The sequence below is a fragment of the Dermacentor silvarum genome, chromosome 1 (genome assembly GCF_013339745.2).
Source record: "Dermacentor silvarum isolate Dsil-2018 chromosome 1, BIME_Dsil_1.4, whole genome shotgun sequence".
In the NCBI taxonomy this organism is placed as follows: Eukaryota; Metazoa; Arthropoda; class Arachnida; order Ixodida; family Ixodidae; genus Dermacentor; species Dermacentor silvarum.
Genome location: NC_051154.1, coordinates 129,298,099 through 129,322,485, shown reverse-complemented (window position 1 = coordinate 129,322,485; position 24,387 = coordinate 129,298,099). Strand labels below are relative to the sequence as shown.

The following is a 24,387-nucleotide window of genomic DNA, read 5'->3' as shown; positions in this document are numbered from 1 at the left end:
CCTGTCACAGAGTTAACTTCCCGGGAGTTTTCACCCATAGTCCGCCACTACCACCCTAGGGCGGTATTAGGGAATAAACTCCCTTAGTTGATACCAAGGCTGGAGTCCCCTCTATGCCTTACCGGTGAGCTAACGAACCTGCCATAGTGCCCCTTGTGGTGCATCGTGAAGACGAGCATTGCACCTGCCTGCTTTTTATGGCCGGGGCCCGCTGACCCTGCCCATTACCCCACCCGGGTTGGTCCGGTGGAAGGCTGCTCTAAACAGGCCCAACTAGGAATAAGTGTTAAAAAGTTGCTAAAAGCCCAATAAGACTGCGGAGGAATGAAGCGACAGTTAAAATATAAAGGTTTAACAGCTTTCGTTTCGTTTAAACCCTTTTAATATAGCAAGTGGATGCAATAAAATAGCACAAACATAAGTAAATATAGGTAGAAAAAATAGGTAAATAGAAATTAGATACAGGAGATCAAAAACTGTGCAAAACAGAAGATTGTCCAGTGACTCCTGCTTCAGGCAGGAACGCCTTTCATTCGTGACATACCCATAACCGCAAACAATCAACAAACACTATTGCTGCAATTGTCTTCTATTTTATTGTCCGTGCTTTGCCTTTTGTCACTTTCTGGAGTTTGTTTTCAGCATGTCATGTGGCTGAATACCTTGGGAAATATCTACAAAGATTCCACAGCTACCTTGCTTCTCCACAAGAAAAGCAGAAAATAATGTATCAAGAAAGGGGTCAGGCAAGGAGACACAATCTCTCCAATGCTATCCATTGCATGCTTAGAAGAAACATTCAAGCTATTAGATTGGGAAGGCTTCTAGCTTCTGCTGTCTCAACCACCTTCAGTTTGCAGATGACATAGCCCTGTTCAGCAACACTCTGGATGAACTGCAACAAATGATTGAGTACTTTAACTGAGAAAGTGGAAGAGTAGGGTTGAAGATTAATATGCAGAAGACAAAGGTAATGTTCAATAGTCTGGCAAGGGAACAAGAATTCATGATCGCCAGCCAGCCTCTAGAGTCGGTGCAGGAGTACATTATCTGGGTCGATTACTCATATAGGATCCTGATAGAAGGAAATTTACTGAAGAATAAAAATTGGTTGGAGTGTATACAGCAGGCATTACCAAATCCTGACAGGGAGCTTACCACTGTCATTGAGAAGAAAAGTATACAATAATTGCATTCTACTGGTGTTATGGGGCAAAAACTTGAAGTTTAACAAAGAAGCTCAAGAACACATTAAGGACCTCGTCAGGAGCAATGGAACGAAAAATGCTAGGCGTAAAATTAAGAGACAGGAAGAGAGCAGTGTGGATCAGAGAGCAAAAGGGGATAGCCAATATTCTAATTGACATTACGAGAAAAAATGGAGCTGGGCAGGCCATGTAATGCGTACGGCAGATAACAGATGGACCATTAGAGTTCAAAATGGGTGCAAAGGAAAGGGATGCGTAGTTGAAGATGGCAGAAAATTAGATGGGATGATAAGATCAGGAAATTTGCAGGCACAAGTTGGAATCGGCTAGCGCAAGACGGGATACTGGACATCGCTGGGAACCTTCGTCCTGCAGTGGACATAAAATAGGCTGATGATGACCCAGCTGATAAAATGCATCAGTGTTTCTTACATGCCCTTACATCATGTAAGACCCCGACAATGTGATTGCACATACATTACAAAGTACACTAACAAACAGCATCAGTGCAATTGTCTTTTATTTCAGCCTCGGTTTTCACCTTTTATCACTTTCGTGACTGAGCTTGCAGCATGTTCCTTTGTGAGGAGGGGCTCTTGCAGCCCAAAGTGGAGCCGAAGTTCCAACATGCATAAAGAAAAGCTGCCAGGTGGCCCCTGGACTGCGCAAACACTTCTCGGGACTGGCCTGGAAGAAATTCGCACTGCTTGGCCCATGGGCTGGGTTGGGCTTTTGGGTTGGCGCAGGCCTCTGCAGTGCACTAGTGGGGACAAGCTTGTCTTATTTTTTGAATTTAGCTAGCTGGTGTCGTGCACATTAGGTTAAACCCCCATAACCTTCAGATGCATCTGTCATGTGGCTTTCTAGGGCTTACTCTTATTTCTGCCTTAAGTGTGCTGGTGAACCAGTGCTTGTCTCTCTGTTCAGGGTCTACACGTGTGTACAGATGTGTGCACACGTACCGCAGCAAGTACAGGCCATAGAAGGTGCAAGTGCTGCACCTTAAACTTTACAGTGAGGCCACCATTGCCACAGTAAAAAGAATGAATATATTGAAAAGAGATGCGGGAGCACACTCATTCAAACCAACCAAAAGTAGACCAACACTCATGTCAATGGATGATGTGCCCAAGGAGGTGAGACACAGTTACAGCAGCATGGAACACCAGCTAGGAGGGAATTCCGCAGCTTGAGGAGTGCAATTTTCTAGCACTTGTACACTTTAATGTACAGAGCATCCACAGCAAGTGCAAATAGAATCAGCATTGTAGTACTGTGGAAGTAGTAGGCTATATTAAGTTAGAGCAGCTGTTGTTATGGCTAAATTGAAGAAGAAATTCTACCGTAACTGGCAAGTCAAAAGTGATGTAGTGGTTTGTGCCTTGTAATAGTAGCTACAGCACGTGATGAGACCTAAAGCATTATACCAAAACAGTGGTGCAGACCAGCAGGAACCTGGGTTCATATTTTGCAACGCTTCTTTTCATTTTTTCATTTCTTTCTGTCCATCATTAAGCAGAAGAAAAGTAATCAGAAACTACAATGGAAAATTACATGACAAACCAGTACATAAATCAGGTCGCACTACTGTTCCAGAGACAAAAACATTCAGAAAAGCAGTGCTTTTCAATACCAGATAGGACATCCATTGAATACCAGATAGGTTACTTAATGAGTGTCTTAACAAAAGGATGTAAGAGACCATCTTCTAAAGATCGTTTTTGGGCACAAAAGGAGATGTACAAAGGAAAGACACACACACACACACACACACACGCACACACGCGCACACACACACACACACACACACACACACACACACACACACACACACACACACACACACACACACACAAAGTGCCACTTCCAACTGATTTAAAGACTCGCAAGCAGAGAACATAGGACACAAATTTAGCCCATGCGCAAGGCGCATTCCACGGCTTCCTTATGCTGACGTTTCAGTGACCGCTCCCGCATCCGCGCGGCGGTTAATTTTGCTTTCGTCGTGCAGGCTGTTTACGTTCGTTGCACTCGTAAAAGCTGATGTCTATCTGGTTTCTAATTTCTCAAAAGGTCACCGTTAGATGCTCGCCCGTCTATTGCTCACAGGAGTGCAATTACATATGTTCGCAGGTGGGCGCTGGTATATATAAACAAATGCTGTCGTATACAAACAATGCTACCATGCCTGCGTTTATTTTCTTGAGACTTGGCTCGTGAAAGCTGATTGCCCCTCGCTGGCGACAGAATGAAGGATTACTGCGAGTGTCTGACTCGTTAGGTTTTTGTGACGGGTGCGCAACCATTGAGCTTTCTTGTGTGCGCTCCCATACACGGGGCTTGCTTTGCTGAAAATGAGTCGAGCAGCGATTCCTCTGACGCAGACTACGACTCAAGTGCCAAATCAGAGCAAGATTCAGTGTATGTGCTTTTTTTTATTATTAAAAAGTATTTATGGAAGCCCATTTGTATTCATGAATAAATAATGCGTGCGTATCTACAAAAAGTATTTTTTTTTTGGTCACTTTATGACCACTCTAAAAAAGTTGTGGTACATTTTTTTTCGAAATAGGTCAGACTGAAGATTTTACATCCGCAATGAAAAAAAAATTAGAGCTTAGGAGGCTGCATGTGGAAAAAAAAAAAAAAAAAAAATCTACCCTGAAAGGGTTAACCAGACTGCACAGAAGTGGGTATGGCATCTCTCATGCTCATACGCTGTAAGGACAGAAATGGCCACAGCAGGCTGTGCAGCATGTTTTGCGCTGCTTGCTATATATGTGTGACAGCAGAAACTCACTTTTCAGGAAGATCTGGGTATTTGATTCTCAGCTCTTGATTTTTAAGCACCCTTTTCTCAAATTGAGTATAAGTTTCTTGAGATTCGTGTCATCAAGGATGTCAACCTGAATTTGAAAAATAAATAAATTAGGAGGGTAAAACACAATTGAATGGCATGCACACTAACACACAAGTACACACATAAGAGTGGCAAGTTTTCAGGCTCATGGAAGTGAATGGGGGTTGTAGCCTACCAAGCTTCATCTGGTTACGCCAAATAGATGTGCTGGTTACTGAGGTATTAAAGCGCCAAACAGACGGCACAAGAAGACACAAGAAGTGCTGGGGAAAGGAATATTCCCATAAACAACCAAACCTTGTGGTTATATTTTTATAGGCATTGCTCACGCATGCATATAGCTAAGTATTAATAATCAAGAATATAAGCATACCTGCCAACCTGCAAGCTTTAGTATTCGTAAATATCCGCAAACAAACATGCGAAAGGGGGCAGGGGAGAGGAATAGCACGCATTTCTAAAACGTTTTCTTCAGCACACACCTTCTGAGGAGCACATATGCACTTTACTATGATTTAACTTTAGACACAGCACACAAGCAGCAGTACACTTCGAACAGCAGATACAAGCAACACACTGTTTATTTATCACAGTGACTTTTTAGTTACGTTGCTGTTCACAATATTGCCTGCTTCAGGAACTTGCCTTAATAAACTTGTTCTAAGCAGGGACCCTTCTGGGGTCTTTTTATCACCATCAGAAGCTTTCACAAACAGAATTTATTTTTCATAAAAAGAATGATCCCCAAATTTGTAAACTTTACAAAAACCAGAAGAGCTGGCAGGTATCTATAAGCTAAGGCATAAAAATGATTGCATACCTTAAAGCTCGACTATTTTTCAACAAATGTGCTCTTCTGTTTGCTTTTCTTCATCCATAGTCATCTAATGTATGGAATAACTGTCTGGGGAAGACATATCTTACCCCACCTAGTTACACCTTATCTGTTCAGCACATACAGAACCCTGCTACCAGCATGATTACATACAGTTCACGCCGTTCTATGCTTTCCCTTGCTCTTTTAATATTGCATTTTATCCATAAGCAAGTCGTTTTTACTGGTTTTATTCTTCAAGGCTAATAACAATGAACCGTCCTTCGAACTAAATGGCAAGGAATTATTGCATAATACTTACACTGTGCACAATGCACAGCCCTCGTTTTCCACCCAACAGAATTTATTATTGCCCAAGTGTGCATAATATTTACACTTCAAAACTGTGCCACCTACTGCTATATCTTTTTGGAATTATCTATCACTGCATATAAAGTCATCCACTGGATATAAAGTATCACTATTTTCATTTAAAAGAGCTCTCAGGGCTTTCCTTCCTGATAGATGAACTCGACCTCTGTTTGATTGCAACAATTGTTTTTTTTTGTGTGTGTCTGTTTTGAACAGATGTATTTGTACCTTTAATCTTTAGAAGTGCTGCACCTAGTTAATTTTTTGCATAGTATTGCTGCCTTGTTCAGGTAACTTTACCATAGTAAACTGGATCACGAGTCCTGTTGCAGTTGGATTATAGAACCTTAGTGCAAATGTCATGAACATTTTTGCATGTATGTCACACCCCAGTCACATAGGGCAATTTTGATCTCAAATGATACTGATTGATCTCAATCCCGATTGAAAGTGCCCATGTGACACCAGTATACTATGAATAAGTAGATAAAAATAAATAAATAATAAATAAATAAGAACTATTATTGCACTACCGAACTACACACACATATATATTACATATATTACATACACACAATTATGTACTGTCACGGTTGTTGCCATGTTTCTCAGGAGAAAGTTTCTGAAATTTGTCTCAAACTGTTGTACTTGCTCTTCATTAACACTTATTCTAGGGACACTCAGCGAAAATGTGTAAGTTGGCTTTCCTGCAAAGACATATTCCAACCGAAAACTCTCGTCCCCCCCCCCCCCCCCCCCCAGACTGCTTTTCTCGTTCTAATTGCTTTCACATCAGCACATTCCAGCAAAGGCGCATGAGCACCAAAAAGGCTTATCAAAAAATTTCAGCGGAATGTCACTCCTCATTCTCAGCTCCGCAGTGTACAGAGAGAAAAAGGGAGAAACGAAATAAGGAAAGGCAGGACGAGTTTTGAATGGAAAGAATAGTTCATTCTGCTAGCCTGTGGTCGAGGTTATTTGATTGAAAATATACTTGCTTGCACATGCGCAGTAACATTTTTGCAAAGTGTCCATTATGGCCATAGGCTCTTGTGCATTGTTCATGCAGAGGGAATCGCCATATATTTTGCCTAGGCTGAAAGTGATGGTTACTTCACTGATAGTTAACTTTGCCCACTACTCCAGAGCAATGCAAAAAGGGCTTTCACCCACACAGAGTTGTGGGGAGGAAGACTTTTTGCACATAGTACACTTAAATTCGGAGACGCCACGTGGATACTGAAGACGGCCAATGTTGCCAATATTCGCAATGCACACAGACGGTCGCCCCGCGTAGTGGCCAGCGAGAGAAATAGTTCAAAGAGTATCCGCACAGACAATGAAAGGCACAGTGTTACCGTGTGCTCACTATGCGCAGGCGCTTTCTGTTTTGTTAACAGCTTCTAATTACCCCACGGGAAAAAAAAAGTGTTGCGTGCCTCAGTGTAAGCACCGAGTGGCGAAGGATGAGATAAGCTTTCATTCGTTTCTGCTGGACGAATCTTAAAGAAGTGGGCAGTGAAGCTCCGGATCGGCAAGCCTGCGACTCCGGCGATGAAAGTTTGTAGCGCACAATTTGTCGCCAAAGACTTCTTCTGGAGCACCATCGGTGAACAGAATGCTAATCGTCGACATTGTTCACAAACGTATAAACATTACGCTTTTACGATGTTGTAGTTGTAGCTTAGGTGTGAAGCGTGCCGCATTTAGGCCACGAAGGAAGAGGAGGACGAGGAGGGCAGTTTCAGTTAGATAAAAATGGCGGAAACCATCCTCAGTATTAAACTATGTGTTTCCTTTAGTTGTGTTTACTAGGAACGCTACTTAATTTGGCACAGCCTGACAGGATGTGGGTTACCTTCTTCGTTGACCAGACCTCCTCACAGCGCATTATCTTCACTGGCTACAAGGTGCAACATGAACCGTCAACAAGTCTCCCGCGCCACTTCAGCTTCCCTGGCCTCGTCGACGCAGTGCTCAAAGAAGCGTCCACATGTCGTGAGGAACTTTTGCAGACAGGATCAGTCAAGGTGAACCTGCAGCTGGTGACAATAGAAGAGCTTGTTTTGGCACCCATGCACCGTGATTCTCTGACAGAGGATATGTCAACAGAGAAGGTGAGCCACGTTTTGCAAGTTTTTGAAGTGCAACAGCGACAGATGATGCAACAAGTCAGCTTATGGCAGCACTAGCCGAGTCTCTGAGGAAATGAAACAGTGCCGGATATGGTTGAACCTGATGTTTTTCAAGGTGGCTCCGAAGACACGCAACCATGGTTATGGTATTATGAGTATGCTTCTGAGAATAACGGTGGCTATCCGACAAAGAGAAAGTTCAGAACATGTGACGTTACCTTGGTGCCACTGCCAGAAAATGGTACGATCGTAGATCCTGATAAAAATCCAGCAATTGGGCGAAGTGGAAACCAGCTTCCTGGTTGCTTTCCAAACCGCATCCCGGATAGTGGGAGTTGCGCTACGCTTCAGACACAACGTGCTCCCTACTAGAGTACTGCCTTGAGAAGCGCGTCTGTTGCGCATTGGCAGAACCTGAACTCTCTTCACTCGCCAGTTATAGCTTTGGTAACGCTGGGACCTCTCTCAGTATTCGAAACAGGTCCAGCTGAAAGCCCCCGATACAATAGACGACCTCATGCGGTGTCTGAAAAATTTGCCCGTGGAGCCAGCACAGGAAAGTCCTTGTGGAGAAGGATTACTCCTGGACAGCAATGAGCTCGTAGAACCTCAGTCGCATATACGATCCCTCAAACTCGCAGGAAGCCTTCGGAACAACGTTTTAAAGTCCTCGAATTGCTACTCAAGTAGTCCTGGTAGCACTCTACGTGTTCCGACTGTCAGCGAACCCCACACAGAACTGGGTAAAGACGATCGGCCTCTCATGAAAGACTGCCACGAAACTGTGTACTTGGCATCTTCTAACCTACTTCATGTCGCTGTCAAGATTGACGGTGTTGAGATGAACGCACTCGTGGACAGTGGAGCGTCTGTGTCCATCATCAACCAGAAAAGAATAGACACCAGCCGTCTCCACAGTGGGAGGACCCTACGTGTCCAGGGTTACGATGGGGCAGTAAGCTCCCATAATGAGTGGGCGTCTGTAGTGATTGAATTTCAAGGACATTGCGTAAAGAGCGATGAGCTGGCAGTACCTGACGTCACCTATGACTTCCTTTTATCTCGCCCTGACATGAAAAAGCTCAAGATAAACCTTTATTGGGATGACAGGGTATTGGTTGAAGAAAATGCTGACCTGACGAAAAGCGGAGAGACACCAAGCCCTCTAAGATTAGTTCACTGTGAAGAAGACATCAGAGCAAAGTATCCAGAGCTAGTATGCATAGAAAACTATCCTCCACCGATGAAGTCACATGCAGTTCCCTTTGAACTCGCAGACAAAACAGTAGTTCGGAAAGCCCCATATAATATGTCAAGAGAGAAAAAGGCTTGGTTGAAAAAGGAGCTGCAAGCAATGTTAGACGCCGACATCATCCGACCATCAATTTCACCGTTTGCTTCGCCTATAACAATCGCTCCTAAAGACATGGCACTTTTCGTCTTCGTACCGATTATAGGATTCTAAATCGCCAAACAGAATTAATACCTTTCCCGATGCCAAAAATTGATGCTATTATCGATGAAACTGATGGTTGCCACTGGATTTCATGGATCGATTTCTGCAAAGGCTTTTGGCAGATTCCCTTGACCGAGGAGACCAAAAAGTACACCGCATTTGTTACACCATTCGACTTGTTCGAATATAATCGATTGCCTTTCGGATGGAAGAATTCCCCAGCGTGGTTTCAAAAGATCATGAATGACATCCTGTAACCATACTTGGGCACCTTTTGCAATATTTATAAGACGACATAATCGTTTTCTCGAAGAAAAGAAGATCACAAAAGTCACATTTCCCTAGTTCTCCATGCGCTCAGCCTCGCACATCTCAAAGTAAACTTTAAGAAAAAGTGCATTCTTCCAAGAAAAAGCAGTATTTCTAGGCAGGGCATTTGACGGCTGTACCAAAAGCACACAGCAGGAATCCGTAGAAAGAATTTCTAAGTTGGTGAAGCCTTACGACGTACACTCCCTTCGTGTCTTCCTGGGCCTCTCTGGACACTTTAGGGCCTTTATAAGAGACTATGCAGTCAAGAAACGATGCCTCACACGATTGATGCAAAAAGACGTACCATTCCTGTGGAATGACGAGTGTGAAAGTGCCTACCGTGAGCTAGTAAGGCTTATATCATCCGACCCTATTCTCCGCATTCCTGACTTCTCGCTACCGTTTGTGTTATGCAACTGGGGCAGTGCTCTATCAGAAACTCTCAAACGAACCTGAGCACCAAAGACATCATGTGGTGGATACTACAGCTATACATTGAAGCCTGCAGAAGTGAACTACACCACCACCGAAAAGGAAGCACTGGCCGTCTTGAAAGCTGTTCAGTATTACCGACTTACCTAGAAGGAGCGAAATTCACACTTTTCACTGACCATCAGGCATTGACACACCTTCTTGATATGGCACAACCACGAGGACGCATTGCAAGGTGGGTTAACTACCTGCAACAATTTGACTTAGTCGTTTCGCACCGCCCTGGTCTGCTGCTCACCGAAGCAGATGCCTTGTGCAGATTGCTCGTCTATGAAACAAGCCAACAGCCGGAACAGATAAATTACGTGAAGCTGTGGGAAGGCACAGAAGAAATGAAAGAGATTGATGGAAAGTACCACGTGCCACCGACAATGGTTCCGAAGATCCTTCACCTTTACCACGATAGTCCAGAGTCAGGTGGGCATGATGGGTTTGGCGCACATATAACAAGCTACTGAAGCGGTTTACATGGCCAAGTATGAAAGAAGAGATCAGCAACTATGTACGGACATGTCACACATGTCAAGTAAACAAAGTGAAGTACAGACAGGCGACAGACGTCATGATAATCCCGCAGCATTCGCGAGTCCCTTTGAAGTCGTTCACTTGGATTTTGCAGAGCTAAAGAAAGCGGGTGAAGGTGTCAGGAAAACGCAGGCATTTCTACTTTGCATAGACGAATGCACCAGAATGATTACGGCTAAGGCAGGAAAGGAAGACACCCACAGCGTCATTGCTCTTCTTCAAGCTGAATGTTTTAGACACACGAAGACCATAGTGTGTGACAATGGGCCTGCCTTCCGTAGTGCTAAACTAGCAAAGTGGACTCGAGATCATGGCATGACTATCAAATTTTGCTCGCCCTAACACCCCGCTCCAAACGGCCTTGCAGAGCGTGCCATCCGAGGTGTGAAGCAATTTATAAGGATGTACCCAAAGTTTACAGGTGGGTGGAAATGCTGCCTAGAGGCTGCTGTGAGGCACCATAACTGGTCATACACCAGTGGCTTGGGGTGCAGCCCACTTTTTGCCGCCTCAGGAGTCACGCCGACACTTCCTGCGGATCGCGAACTGGGTATCCTTGGCAAGCTTCAACTTACCGAAACAAAGAAAAGCGCACAGGCGGAGGATATCTACAAACAACGCATGAAGAGAAACTTTGACAGAAGACACAACAACGAAATGCCACACATAGAGGTTGATGACAAGGTCCTAATAAGAAAGGCGTTGGGACTTCAAATGTGAAATTTCACGGACCCTTTTCTGTGGTAAAGACGGCCTCACAGCACGGCATCCTGACGACAATATGGCATCTGGGAGCCTCTGGTAAAGAAGAGTGTGCCCCCTCCATTGGAAATGTTTTCAAGTACCACACCAGGAGGTGTGAACAAAGAGAGCCAGGGAGGGTGAAGCGTGCCGCATTTAGGCCACGAAAGAAGAGGAAGAACAAAGGGGACGAAGGAAGAGGAGGACGAGGAGGGCAGTTTCAGTTAGAATAAAATGGCGGAAACCATCCGTCAGTATTAAGCTATGTGTTTCCTTTAGTTGTGTTTACTAGGAACGTTACAACGTGAACGACACACTCAATGAGGAACGAAAAGACAAGCTAAAGTTCGTGCCTATGCCTTACGATGTCCGAAAGCTACCGCTACAGTTGAATATTTGTAGATAAGGCTGCCCGAACGCTCCCGCAACAGTTGATTTGATAGAGCCGTTAGGCAACTGGTGTCCGGTTTTCGAGCGCAACTGACGGAGCGTAACTAGGTTCGCAGCTTCGCGCCGATCGCTAGCGCTCTGGAATACGTACTTGCTTGCATTGACCCTTTTTGATTAAACCCAAATTTGAAAACAAGATCTGCATACTTTTCTGGCTTAAACTGAAAATGCTGCACTCTAGCCATAGCGTTCGTTTTAGGTATACGCTTCGCATCGCATACATCCTCCAGTAAGGTTAAGGGCTTTGTATGCCAAAATAACAAGCACGCACACACTTGTGGTTATGCACGCTTTTGGTTATGCAGCAGCATTCCGCAGCCGATAAGAATAAATTGTGAAAATAATACATTCTACGTCCTACGAGAAGGATGAGAAAAAGCCTGGCGTGCTACCACACGGACGTGCCAGTCGCCTATGCTGATACTCTCTCGGTCCGCCATCATGAATCACCTCGCGCGCCACCTAGATTCTGAAACGTTCCACTTCGGCGATAGTTCATCTCACGACCTACTGAACTCCAGACCTGCACGGATCTCCCTGCTCGCTCCAGGACACCTGGTCTAGTTCACCCCTTTTGCCGCTAGGGCTAGAACGCACGAGCAGAGTGGTGCTAGTTATAACCTGTTTGCTGTCGTCTGCTTCTGCGATCTGTTACAGTGCTCGTGCCGCTATTTCGGCAGCCACAGATCGTTTACATTGTTTGTAAATGCATAAATTCACGAAAATAAAAAAATAAAAATTTGCAAATGATTGCTTCTCATTTCAATCACGAGATACAGTAGGAAGAGTGGTGCAAGAAAGGAAAATGAGTACAGCCGGCAGACGATAACATTTCCTCCCGTTGCCTTCGCAGTAGGGGGAAAGATCTGATTACCAGAAGATTCAACTTCAGCCTTGACTACATGCAGCTTGCTTGAGTTAATTACAGATGGGATAACATAATGATCACATTACGTTATACTGGTCTGTGCCATCGTGTAAAGAAGAGAAAGCAAGGACTCTAGCATCAGTTTTCACAGTTTCATAAAAGCTTTACAATGCATATTTGACAGGCCGAACAACACGTAAACAATCACTAGATCAGCTAGTTTTTTTCTTTTTTCTTGTGTGGAGCAGCGCAAAATTTTCGCATAATGGCAAACCGAGAAAGAATTCGTGTATGATTTTACGTGTTATTACATACCACTACAATGAGTACACTTAATCAATTTTGACATACTAGCTGTTGTCTTCGCAAGAAATTGTCATATATGCTAGCAGCCCGCTACAGAAGAGCAGGCGCACACATTCGAACGCCGCCCAGCCGCCTGCCAAGTAGCAGACGATGGATGGATGGATGAGGCTGAACCCTTTAAACCAGGCGGTGGCATACGCCACCTAGCCATGACTATTAACCTATTTTGTACTTTGTGGTGGGTGAAATTTCACCCCTGCCTTGATTTATCTACCAATCAGATAACCTCTGTTTGGTTATTTCTACCCGCTTAAAGTCTATTTTGCCTTCACTGTCCCTAAACCCAATGCTTTGAAAAATCAGCCCTGTTGCCTTGCACTGTAGGGTTAAGCGCTTTACAAAAAGTATGAGGTGTTCAGCGTTTCCTCATCTCCACACGCATAGCAGAACGTGTCTATACCTTGGTACTTGACTCGCCACATCTTAGTCCGCAATACTCCCGTCCTGGCTTCAAAACAAAGAGCTTCCCCTAGAATTATCGTAGATATTTTCTTTGGCAATTTCTTGCTTGAAAGTTCTGTATGTTCCCAGTGCTGATTTCGTCTGCATCCCTGTTTTCCACAGACCCCTCTCTGTTTCCTTAACCTTTTTCTTAACCGCTGTTTCCTGGTTTGCACCCCTCCTGCAGTCCAAATATTTGATTGACAGTTTTCTGATCAGCTTCCTCCATTTTGTATCAACATTCCTCATGTACAAATAACTGAAAACTCTCCTTGCCCACCGCTTTTCTGCCATTTCTCTCAATCGCTCCTCAAATTCTATCTTGCTGCTGGCTTCCCTGAACTCGAATGACGTCCATCCCATGTCACCCTGTACCCCCTGATTTGGTGTATTTCCGTGTGCTCCCAGAGCCAGTCTACCTACCCCTCGCTGCTTAACTTCCAACCTTGCTCGAACCTCTGATCTCATGCACAGGACCGCATTGCCGAAAGTCAAACTAGGAACCATCACCCCTTTCCAAATCCCTCTCACCACTTCGTACCTATTGTAATTCCACAGTGCCCTATTTTTCATCACAGCTGCATTTCTGCTACCTTTAGCCGTCACATATTTTTCATGTTCCGTTAGGTACTCAGCCCCATTGTTTATCCACACTCCAAGATATTTGTACTTATCCACCACCTCCAGCGTAACCTCCTGTATCCTATGCTCGCTGCCCTGATTATGATTAAATGTCACGACTGCCGATTTTTCTTTACTAAACTTCAAACCTAAGCTATCTCCCTCTTTACCACAGATGTCCATTAATCTCTGCAAGTCTTCCTTGCTGTCAGCCATAAGTACAATGTCATCCGCATACATCAGTCCTGGTAATGACTGTTTAATCCATTCTCCTTGCTTGAAATAGGAAAGGTTGAAGCCAAGTCCGCTCCTCTCTAATTTTTCCGCTCCTCTCTATAACCTGTTCTAAGACGAACAGTAGGGTTCCTCGATGCGTGCGCCCCCCTCCGCCGCCGTGGAGGGGGAGACAACCGCGTCGTCTGCTACGGCGTCCGCCATTACGATGCCCTCTCCGCAGGCAGCCTATAGCCAGGATAGGCAGCAAGCGGTACTTTGCGCAGCTGCACATAGAGTTCGTTATGTAAAACGTGTGGTACTTTAACGATACGACGAAAATACAAAGTTTTCGCATCGGCAGCGTGAAGGTCTCCTATTTACGTTCTGTTATCTTTATTTTTAGAGCGGAATTTGCAGTCGGTCTCGCTGGCAGCGGAAGGCTATCATCCAAGCCAGCTGCGTAAACATCTTAAGATAGCATCTTGTTGGGCTATATATAGTTAAACATGCGAAACACACCACACACACACACACACACACACACACCACACACACACACACACACACACACAGTCATGTTGTGCCTTAGCAATTTTGATATACAGCCCATTAACGAAACACGTGGCATGTAAATCATGCCGCGCATGTCACGATTTTCATGTTCTTAGAACGTGTCACCGATGGTCGTCAGACATTGTTGTCTCGCCGTATATATCAAGTTAACGAAACGTCCGTAAGAGCACCAAGAGCGTGGCACGTAAATCATGCCGCTCATGACATTCATGTCATGATTTTCATGTTATGACCTGTCATTTAGTTCTTCATGCAGTCATGTTGTGGCATACCAATTCGTATACATCCCATTAACGAAACGGCCAGGGGAGCACCAAGACCGTGACACGTAAATCATGCCGCTCTTGACATGCATGTCATGATTTTCATGTTATGACCTGTGATTTATGTTCGTCATGCAGTCATGTTGAGGCATGCCAATTTTCGTATACATCCCATTAACGAAACGGCCAGGAGAGCACAAAGTCGTAGGCGGCTAGATAGATAAATTGATAGATAGATAGATAGATAGATAGATAGATACGCTCAAAGTCGCCGAAGTTCGCTAAGAAATGCTTCGCATTTAAAAGCGTAGGTGCAGATCTTTACGCACTTGCAGCTCATGCACAACAAGCGTTTAAGACAGCGCATTTTGTGCTATCAAGAAATGACGAGTTAAACACACACATTTACATGCCAGATATCAAGACTACAAGACGGACAAATGCTACGGGAAATAGCGTGCTAATGAACGACTATACACACGGTGCACTGGTGATTACGATTAAGCCCGATCGGGATCTGATTTCTCAACAATGATCGGCTTCCTTCTGCAGCTTGCGCAAGGGAGCTGATCATGATCGAGAAATTCGATCCGGATAAGGCTCGATCGCGATCAAAAGTGCCTATGTCACACAGCTTTAACTCCCCAAACACAAACAGGAACGGTCCGTGGGTTGCCACTTGTCGCGCTGATCTTTACCAGCCACAGGATCACCTCTTCCGATCTTTTGGAAATCGGAACATCTTCCAGCTATTTCGCAAATGGTTTGTGCGCTGTGGCACGCAACACCGGGCATTTTGCCCTAGAAGACGCCGCACACTTGTCTCACTCAACAAGCCGCGACGATGCGTGGGGAGCGCAATGGCGGCCGCCGGTCGAAAGGCGGCATTCACCCCTTCACAGAATGACTCCACCCTCCACGGCGGCGGAGGGGGGCGCACGCATCGAGGAACCCTAACGAACGGTTATAAAAGCGCCACCTATGGCCACCGGTTGAATGAAAGTGGGCACAAGCGGCTCCCATAGAAGCCGGATATCTGTGGGGTCTGTAGTTCCAGTAGGTCGTGGTACATCTTTCGTCTTCAGCCGCGCGCTGATGGCTGTTTCAGCAAAATTGGATGAGCTGATTGGCTCATTGAGCCATCATTCAATTTGCTCAACCAGCCAATCAGCGCGCCTCTGAAGGCGAACTATCGCAGAAGTGGAACATTTCAGATACGTCCCCTATAGTCCGTGTGCATTGCACTGCATAATCATGCAGCACAAGCAAGATGCTGTGGCACTATCTACTCGACCATAATCATATTAACGTGAATAGCCGCTATATACACGTGCAATTAGGTGAGTTACAGATAACCAAAAACATGTTCAAGCCTTGGCGACATTTTAAAGACAAATTTGGCGGCATTACACTAGTCAGACAAAGCGTTAGTCCGCGTTGATTTTGTTCTTCAGTGATGATCGATTTGTCACTGTAAAAACGTACCACTAAATCACACGCCAACTTGCGTAGCAAGACCTGTGATCATAGACAGCGGCTAATATTTTCCGCCAACAATTTGCATGATCGCAGTTTATGAGAATGGAAGAAATACACAGAGCATACGCTAGCATCAGGCTCTGGAGCATCCGTGGGTTCCAGGATGACTCTAGACGTGGGCTCTGGGTCATCCCGCACAGGAGCTGCGGTGAGAGTATAAACAGTTGCGTAATGAAAACAAATAACTGTCACTTAACGGTTTCCTCACTTCCTTACCAAAACGAGAAACTCTTATCGTTCCACCCGTATTGGCGCTGTGTTGCAGGCGCTTTCTCGGTCGCGTGTCCGCAGTTTCCTCATCATCTTCCAAGCCCCGCTTTGGCTCCTTGGCAGGCTTGTAAAAAGATGAAAATATGTACAGGGCTTCGTGATGGCTACTTCAAAACGCACCTACAAATTAAAACACAAGATCCTCAGCTTACCTTGTAATTTAAAAGCCCCGACGTCCATTTCTAAATACTCATAGATTATTGCGCCTAAAACCAGAAACAAAGCAGTGACAGACAACTATATTTGAATATATAAGTTTCAATTATTTTTAAAATAACGCAGTAAACGTTGAAGTACATTGTGTTTGCAAAATAAGCAAAATATTTGAAAAATAACTTCTTTTTTTAATCTAAAATTTCAGGTTTTATGAGCATTGTAATCAATGGCTGTCTTCTGGTTGTTGTGTTCGGGTGTCGGGCTCTGAGCAATGTTAGTAGTTTTCTCTTATTTTATGCGCGATGCTCGTTGTGCATTCAGTTTTGCTTGATCTGTGGTAAGACACTGAGCGTTGAGTTTGTTTTGTTGAATGTGCTCAGTTCGTAGTTTTTGTGAACCTAGTGCGACCGGCTCGTTCAACTTGCCATCATGTTAGGCCTAGGCGCGGTGAAGTTCGCCCGCAAGTGCGAGGTGCGCTTTCCGCAAGAAACCAAACGTGGGCTTGCCTTGCGAACTTGCCGTTAAGGGAAGCGAAAGCGCACTATAATTCGCACATGCTTGACACGCGGTAAGTGTGAATTGTTCTAAAAATACGCAGGAGTAAGCGTGCTTTTACTCTGCGCCTCCGTTTATGCTGTGGAATGGTGGAATCAAGCGAGATTCTTTTGTCCAGGTTTTGTGCATTGTTTCGTATGTTTGATCGTACCCGCCTTGCGAGGACACAAAAGTTGCTGGCGGCGGAACACAGCTTGCCTGCAGTGGTGATACTGTATTCCTGCATCCGTTATTTACCTCATGTTCGTAGTTAAACCGCTTGTGATGCTTGCAAGTAACAGGTTGTCAGAAAGCTCACGTTCCTAATAATGTTAATGGAGTTTCTCGAGACCACTCATTGCCTCTCGCTGACCTTGAAACCCTTGCGTGAATGAAGCAGCTAGCGAGCGACTTAGCTTAATAGAGGTTCCAATTTCGATAGTAGAAGCCATGTTAAAATTTGACGCTCGGGTGAACCGATTCCACCCGTTCTGCTGTTCATTTTAACTGACATTTCAAAAGTATATGTATCTGCACGTTCCTGTGTGGATCCAGTATCGTGTTTTGTTATTAGGGTTGCGTTTTAAGGCAACTCGCCTTGTCGCCCTGTGATGTCGGTACTTTCGTTTAAATTCGATTTATGGTAATTATATGGTGAACTAATGTAAAAAACTGAAGATGCTGTATAAGCGCAAAATTTTATTACACAAATTTTAATGGGCATGTCACAGGGCAAGGTAGCGAAAGCGGCAGCTTTCTGTTGGGAATTGGGCAGGCGTACACCACTTGCATACATTTATCTAGGGCTGTGAAAAGTTATTATAGGAGTAAATGGGGTTACACTGCTCACATTCCTCAACAATTTATAATGACAAAGGTCTGTCGGGATGCTTGACATTGCATGAAGATATTAGCCACAGCGCATAACGCCGAGACTAGGATTTGTTGTCAGTTTTACGTCGTGGTTAATATGGGCCAGTGTTGAAAGATGTCTGTACATTGCTTTGATAGGTATATGTGTAGTGAAAGTTCATTGCACATAGGGTCATTCCACGCCAACTGTCCCAACCTTGGCGCTTGAACATCAGCGATTTCTTTGAAAAAAATTGAGGACTATCTATTTAAAGCAAGAAGTCTTCCTGTAAAACATTGTTGCGAAAAAAAAAAAATTTCAGCACCTCTAGGAAAATCTGAAGTTTTTTCAAAAGTTCAAAGGTAGTCGTAAAAATGCAGTCAAAAAATTTTCTCTTAAACTAGTGAGGACACAATTTTCCCTTGAGAGGAAGATAGGCTTTTCACTTAAAGGTTTTGACGATCTTTACGTTCCCGTGATTTTTTTTACGGCCCTAAACATGCAAAATTTGGTCCATATTGGGATTTTTTTGTAGAAGATAACTTTTACCCAAAGGTTATATTTTATAGTAACGTATTGCCAGCAAGTTGCAAGTTGTACTGTAAGCAAAAAATAAATTTGGACAGATATACGTGAAATCGCCTGTACAGCTGGCGACAAAGTTGCAAAAAAGTTAGTTTTGGCCGATGTTTTCGTAAATTTAGCATTGAGGGGGTCGGGGCAAAAATACGCCAAATAGTGTATTTATTAGCAACATCCATTGTCTACAGGCTGAGAAACCTTTATCAAATTACTTTTTGTTTTAAGCAAGAAACAGTTTGAAGTTGTGTTATACCGGTCTCTGCTTGCACACGTTTCCCCTTCGTAGGTAAGCGTCCTAGCGGTAAGTAGAACTTGCGCGGACGCAAATTTCCTGAGTCAATAGAGGAACATCTAGAGAATATAATCGGCTCATGAGTGTTTATTTGAGTGCTTTATTAGCCACTATTAGCCTAGCCAATAAAAAATGCGAGCCCCAATAGAGCGCATTCAACCGGATGCGCAGTACACCGACGGCCTGCATAGCGTCGTCCCGCGGAACCGGGAAGCAACGACGGTGTGTACAGAGTGCAGTTACGTGTTACGTACACTAAGATTTAGAAATGGGTGAAAACATTGATTGAGAAGAGATAGTTGCTTTATTTACGGCAAATATGTAGAAAATGTCAGCCAACAGAATCCTGTTTAATTTGTTTGTTGAAGCCTTGTGCAGTGTAGGGGCTTGGGCATAAAGCCGAAAACCCTGTGCTGCAGTCGGGCAACGCTGGTTTTGAACTGCCATTGGGAGGGATAGACACAGGCAAGCTTCTAGCAGCCAACTGCCTGCCCCACCGCATGCTCTGTGTTTTGTGTTGTTTCTCCAGCATTGTTTCACTGAAATGTGACATACCAACCTATGGCTGCAAGTAGTGTGTCTACATGCACATTACCAGCCATACGTACTCAAGTGTGCACAATTCAATGCAGTGTTCAGTGCACCGGCTTCACCTTGAACTTGGCAGCACTTAGCCATGCCGACTGTTTGTGCGTTCACACTAATTGTGACAGTTAAGTGAAGCAGCTTTGATTCACCACGTATATTAAAATTTGGTACTGCGCACACATGGCTAGTTATTGATTTTTCACATTTGTGTCTACAGCACCACAGTAATGAGCCTCGTCACATGCTCAGCCGTGTAGATGACAGCTTGCCACGTTTTTGAGCAAGAAAGGAAATTCCGGCAACAGTGTCTGCGACAAGCTGACTAGATCCTATGGCCAATACTCTGGCATTAGCGAGGCACCACTTCAGCCATGCTAGGTCACTACGTGGTATTGCTACACCAGCACACAATATTGCAGCATGCTGCGCTTCCAGGTGTGCTTCCCTCTTTTCGTCTAGTTGTCTCTGATGGAACCTGGAATCAGAAGACTACAAAGTTGTAGGTCCTGCATTCAAGGCCACCCGTTGCCGCCTTCGTTTCGTAGTAGTCAACAACACGCTTGGGTGTAAGTGCGGTGGCACGCGAAGATATTAACCTATCTCGTTGCGGTGAACAAGTTTGCGTTCACAGCGCCATGCTAGGCAAGAAGCATGCTATCGTATGCCAGAATACCACAGTAAACTGAACGAAACCTGTAGCAGAGTGCGCATGGCACACAAACTTCCTCTGCTGTGTGCGCTTGTGCGTAATCTATCCTCACAATGGTGGAAGGAACCCGATGTGCACTTGGTTGCCGGTAACATGCGAAATGTCTATTCATCCCATTTTTTCCAAGCAAAGTGTTGGCTTGTAGGAGCTGCATTTGGCATACATTAAGCATTGCCTGATTCCTTAATGCAAATATATATGCTGTTTCACTGAATTATAAGGGCTAAATTTCAATTGAACGTCTATGAGCCTTTAATTTGTATACTAAATCTTGCAAAAAAAAAATTCGCTGTTCGAAGATACAAACAAAAATTGTTGCTGTTTCTTGATAGCCCAGTAGTTCTAGTAGAAGGTTGAATTTACCATTTGCTTTGACCTCATTGTAGTGGCTCAGTGGTGTGTGTATATTCATCGTAAAGCTGTTTTTCATATATATGCCGTTCACTGAATTATAAGGGCTAAAATTTTCGATTGAACGTCTATGAGCCTTTACTTTAATTTGTATACTAAATTTTGCAAAAAAAAAAAATCGCTGCTCGAATTACAAACAAAAATTGTTGCTGTTTCTTGATAGCCTAGTAGTTCTAGTAGAAGGTTGAATTTACCATTTGCTTTGACCTCATTGTAGTGGCTCAGTGGCTGAGGTTATGTGCTCGATGTTTGGCCATTGCTTTCTGACGGAAACAATGCAAGAAGATTTTTCTTCGGTTTAGGTGTGCGGTGAAGAATGTGCCAAGAAGTCGAAGGTAATTGAGCGCCTCTCCTCGTGCATCTCTTATAGTCTAGGTGTTGCCTTTGGAGGTTAAGCTCCACTCTGTTAATGAGCATTGCTGTGAGTCGGTCATTCAACACTAACTCATGGGCAGCCACATGAGAAAATCACTCGCTGCAGAGCACACTTTCCAGTAAGTTCAGTTGGCGACGTTGCTTTATTTGTCCCCAGTGCATAATCTCAGTAGAAATGATTCAGGGATAAAAGGCAGTCTAGCTGAAAACTACAGAATGAGTGTTTTAAGGGAAATGCCACCTTCCAGCTGCCTTCATTATTTTCCTTAATGGCCCCAAGTCATGCCATTACACTTATTTTCAGACTTCGAGCTTACTTCATGCTTGGCTCAAGCTGTAGTAATCAGTCGTGTCAGCCAGGTTTCATGTGTCTCTTTATGAGTGAGGCCTCTGTAAAGTCATTTCATTGTATGCTTTGGGGGAGGGCTTTCAAGTAATGGGAAAGTTTCATGTGGGCTGTGTGTGGCATTAAACCCTGCTACTGAAATAATGCTTAGGATAGGGAGTGCACACACTAATAGGGGTACTGCATTAAGAGTGCAGACCTTCAAAGCAGAACTTGCAGCTGCTGCATATAACTCACTAGCAATATTCATTTAACTGCATAGTTATGGTGTGATTGAGATTGGCACTCCGTGGCAGGAATGCATGAAGTATTTCAAACTTGCTTTACGCAAGTTCTGTGTGCAGACTACAAGTGATAAAGGGCAGCTGTACATTTTGAAAACACTTGCGTTTAACTACAACATCTGTTCGAGTGCTGGAGTCAGTGCAGTACCTATGCTTTTCAGTTGTTGCTTAGTTGTTGCTGGCTGCTGAAGCACTGGGGGATGGGTTATACTGAAGGTCCGTTCGATTCGCCTGCACCACTGTGAACCAGTTCATGGCGGTTCACGAGAAGTTCATAAATTGTGCAGCTCGATTTCTGTGGTGCAGGCACAGCACGACACTGGAACGAACGCCAAGGTGCAGACGCGGTGTAGGCGTTATGTCCGACTAATGTGCACGGAGTGCATAAGTTTGAAAGGTCCTGAACTGCAGGTATGATCGCCTTCTGGGGCGTAAATACACACCACGCTTGCGTAGATACATCAGACGTGTATAAGCGGGGTTTTAATTGCGCTCGCGCCCGTGTGCTGTGTCGTCTGCCGCGCACCTGTACGCCTGCACCAAGGCGGCACCAACAGTGGAGTGGGTGCAGCAAAACCATGAACCAGCACTGCACCTTTCCTGCACCTTTTGAAACGAACGGCGTGGTTCAGCGGATGCCATTTCTGCACCGCTGAAATGAATGGCAGGGTGCAGCACCTCGTGAACTGGTTCAGGCGGTGCAGGCAAATCAAACGTACCTTGACTGAAGGTAGTGATATTTGAAAATGATTGCTGGTGGATAGCCTCCTACAGAACTAATGAATGAAAAACTTTATTGAATAATAAAAAAAGAAAAGAGGCAAGGTAGTGGGAAGGGTGGGTCCCTAGTCCAGGACTCCAGTGGCAGTTGCCGTACGCTCAGCCTGGTCTAAGGGACCCTTCTGGATCTCCAAGTCAGCTCGAGCGAGGACGGCCTCTCAGGGCTCCCTTAGTGAGGTCAGTATCAGGGGCGAGTCAATGTTCGGTGGCCTACATATACATTCCCACATAATGTGGGGAAGAGAAGGCCACCCCCCCCAGGGACATTGACTGGATATACTGCTGGCCACATTGCGTGCCACAGTCCCAAGTGCGGAAAGGTGTGAGTTTGGATTTTTCGGTACTTCCGAGCGTCTCCTACTCCGAGCTACAGAACTATAAGAAACATGCTTTCTGATTGCATAGCACCACTTTACACGGAAATGCAGTGGGGAATGTGTGGCACTTCAGTGTCTGGTTGGCAATACTGGCTTCGAACAAGATGGGGAAAAGTATCGAAGCAGTGTCACAATCCTCTCGCCTGCCATTTTAACTTAGTACCTGCCTCCGATAATGAATGGTAGTGGCACAGGCATTGTCATCAACCTCATTGCTGGTGACATGCTTTGCACTACACTTGATTCACAGGACAAGGTGTTTTTAGGGTTGAGCATGACATGTTTAGTCATGTCCTTGACTGGTGTTGACCTCGCACCATTCAAGGACTGATGAACATTCTTTTGCTCACTACATTCATCTGAGAGAGGCATGTTAAAAAGGCTGTTGGTTTATTTTCCCTATTTGCAAGTGCTCTTCACAGGCCCAGGCATCTGTTATGCAACTTCCAGAATAGGGGTAGCCTTTTTTTTTAATTTAAACTGATGCACATTGGTAAATGGCCTCCTCCTTGTTTTTATTTCCACCCTGAAAATGAATGCCAGTTTTAAGAAACTGCATGTATATTTCAAGTTGGGGGTGTGCAAATGTTCAAAACTTTCCAATAATGAGTTTAATATTGTCCTATTCGATTCAGTCTTCAAAATAAATAGTCACTACTATTTTTGTAAATACACATTTTTACTACATTTTATGCATATTTCAGGTTGCCTACTTAAGTAAATTTGTCACGAGATTGGAATAAAATCAGAATGGTAATATTTCTACATTATAAGGCCCCTGATTCTTTTTGCATCTGTGAGTGGGGAAACGACAAACGAAAGTGAGGCCAGGAAAAGCTTTTAGAAAGCAGGAACATGAACTCGATTTGCCATCAAGAAGCTAAGTGCTCCAAATTGACTGACTATAGGTAATGACATGTTCGGCAAACGCCTCACACTGGTGACTTCTGTGGACAGACTTTTTGTTTACAGAGTCACGTTGGTATTGCATCATACTCTCAGTACTGCCCCTTGCTTCATTCTTGCCACAGCCTGGCACTGACACCAGCATACATATTCTGGAGCTCTGGAAGACCACCGCCTGTGATTCCCAGAGTTGCAGAAATCCAGAGGCTGCAACAGTTTTACCATTTTCCTCCCCAGTGTGCTATGAAATTCATAGGTGTTCTAGTTAAGACATATTCTAACACAAAACATAAACAGTAAATTTTCTGTCAAATAGGACTCTGGAAGCATATTTTAAAGCAATAACTTTCTTTTCCTAATTACCCTGGGCCTTGAAGCTCTGTCTGGTCTGGTGCACAGGACGCTTGATTGGTTGCCTTGAGTGCTGACATCATCAAAAGCATCATTCCATATTTCAGTTGTTTCCGGGAAAAAATTCAGCGACTGTTACGATACTCCTAAACATGAAATTTGAGCGCAGCTCTATACGTGTCATTTCATGATATATTGGCTGGCGCAGACAATCTGTCTCGTGTGGCGCGACTACCTCACTAATCGGGAGATCATGAGAGGCAGGTCGTAGGTGACTCAAGGGTGCGATTCACAGCAGCCGCCGCAGACAGACCTCCACTT

At 44.4% G+C, this 24,387-nt stretch overlaps 3 protein-coding genes across 3 annotated transcripts in view; 1 reads left to right on the top strand and 2 right to left on the bottom strand.

The window, feature by feature from the left end:
• The window catches only part of LOC119436019 (beta-catenin-like protein 1), a 104,974-nt gene extending 88,380 nt beyond the window's left edge, over positions 1-16,594 (bottom strand). The window contains 2 exon segments of the mRNA XM_037702748.2: positions 16,319-16,395; positions 16,469-16,594. Coding sequence (XP_037558676.1) covers positions 16,319-16,383 — 65 coding nt within the window. The 5' untranslated portion in view covers positions 16,384-16,395; positions 16,469-16,594.
• LOC119436018 (zinc finger CCCH domain-containing protein 18-like) overlaps positions 1-24,387 on the top strand; it is a 188,029-nt gene that overhangs the window by 9,120 nt on the left and 154,522 nt on the right. The window lies entirely within an intron of this gene.
• LOC119436024 (cytochrome c oxidase subunit 4 isoform 1, mitochondrial) overlaps positions 1-24,387 on the bottom strand; it is a 480,308-nt gene that overhangs the window by 310,904 nt on the left and 145,017 nt on the right. The gene's annotated exons all lie outside the window — the stretch shown is intronic.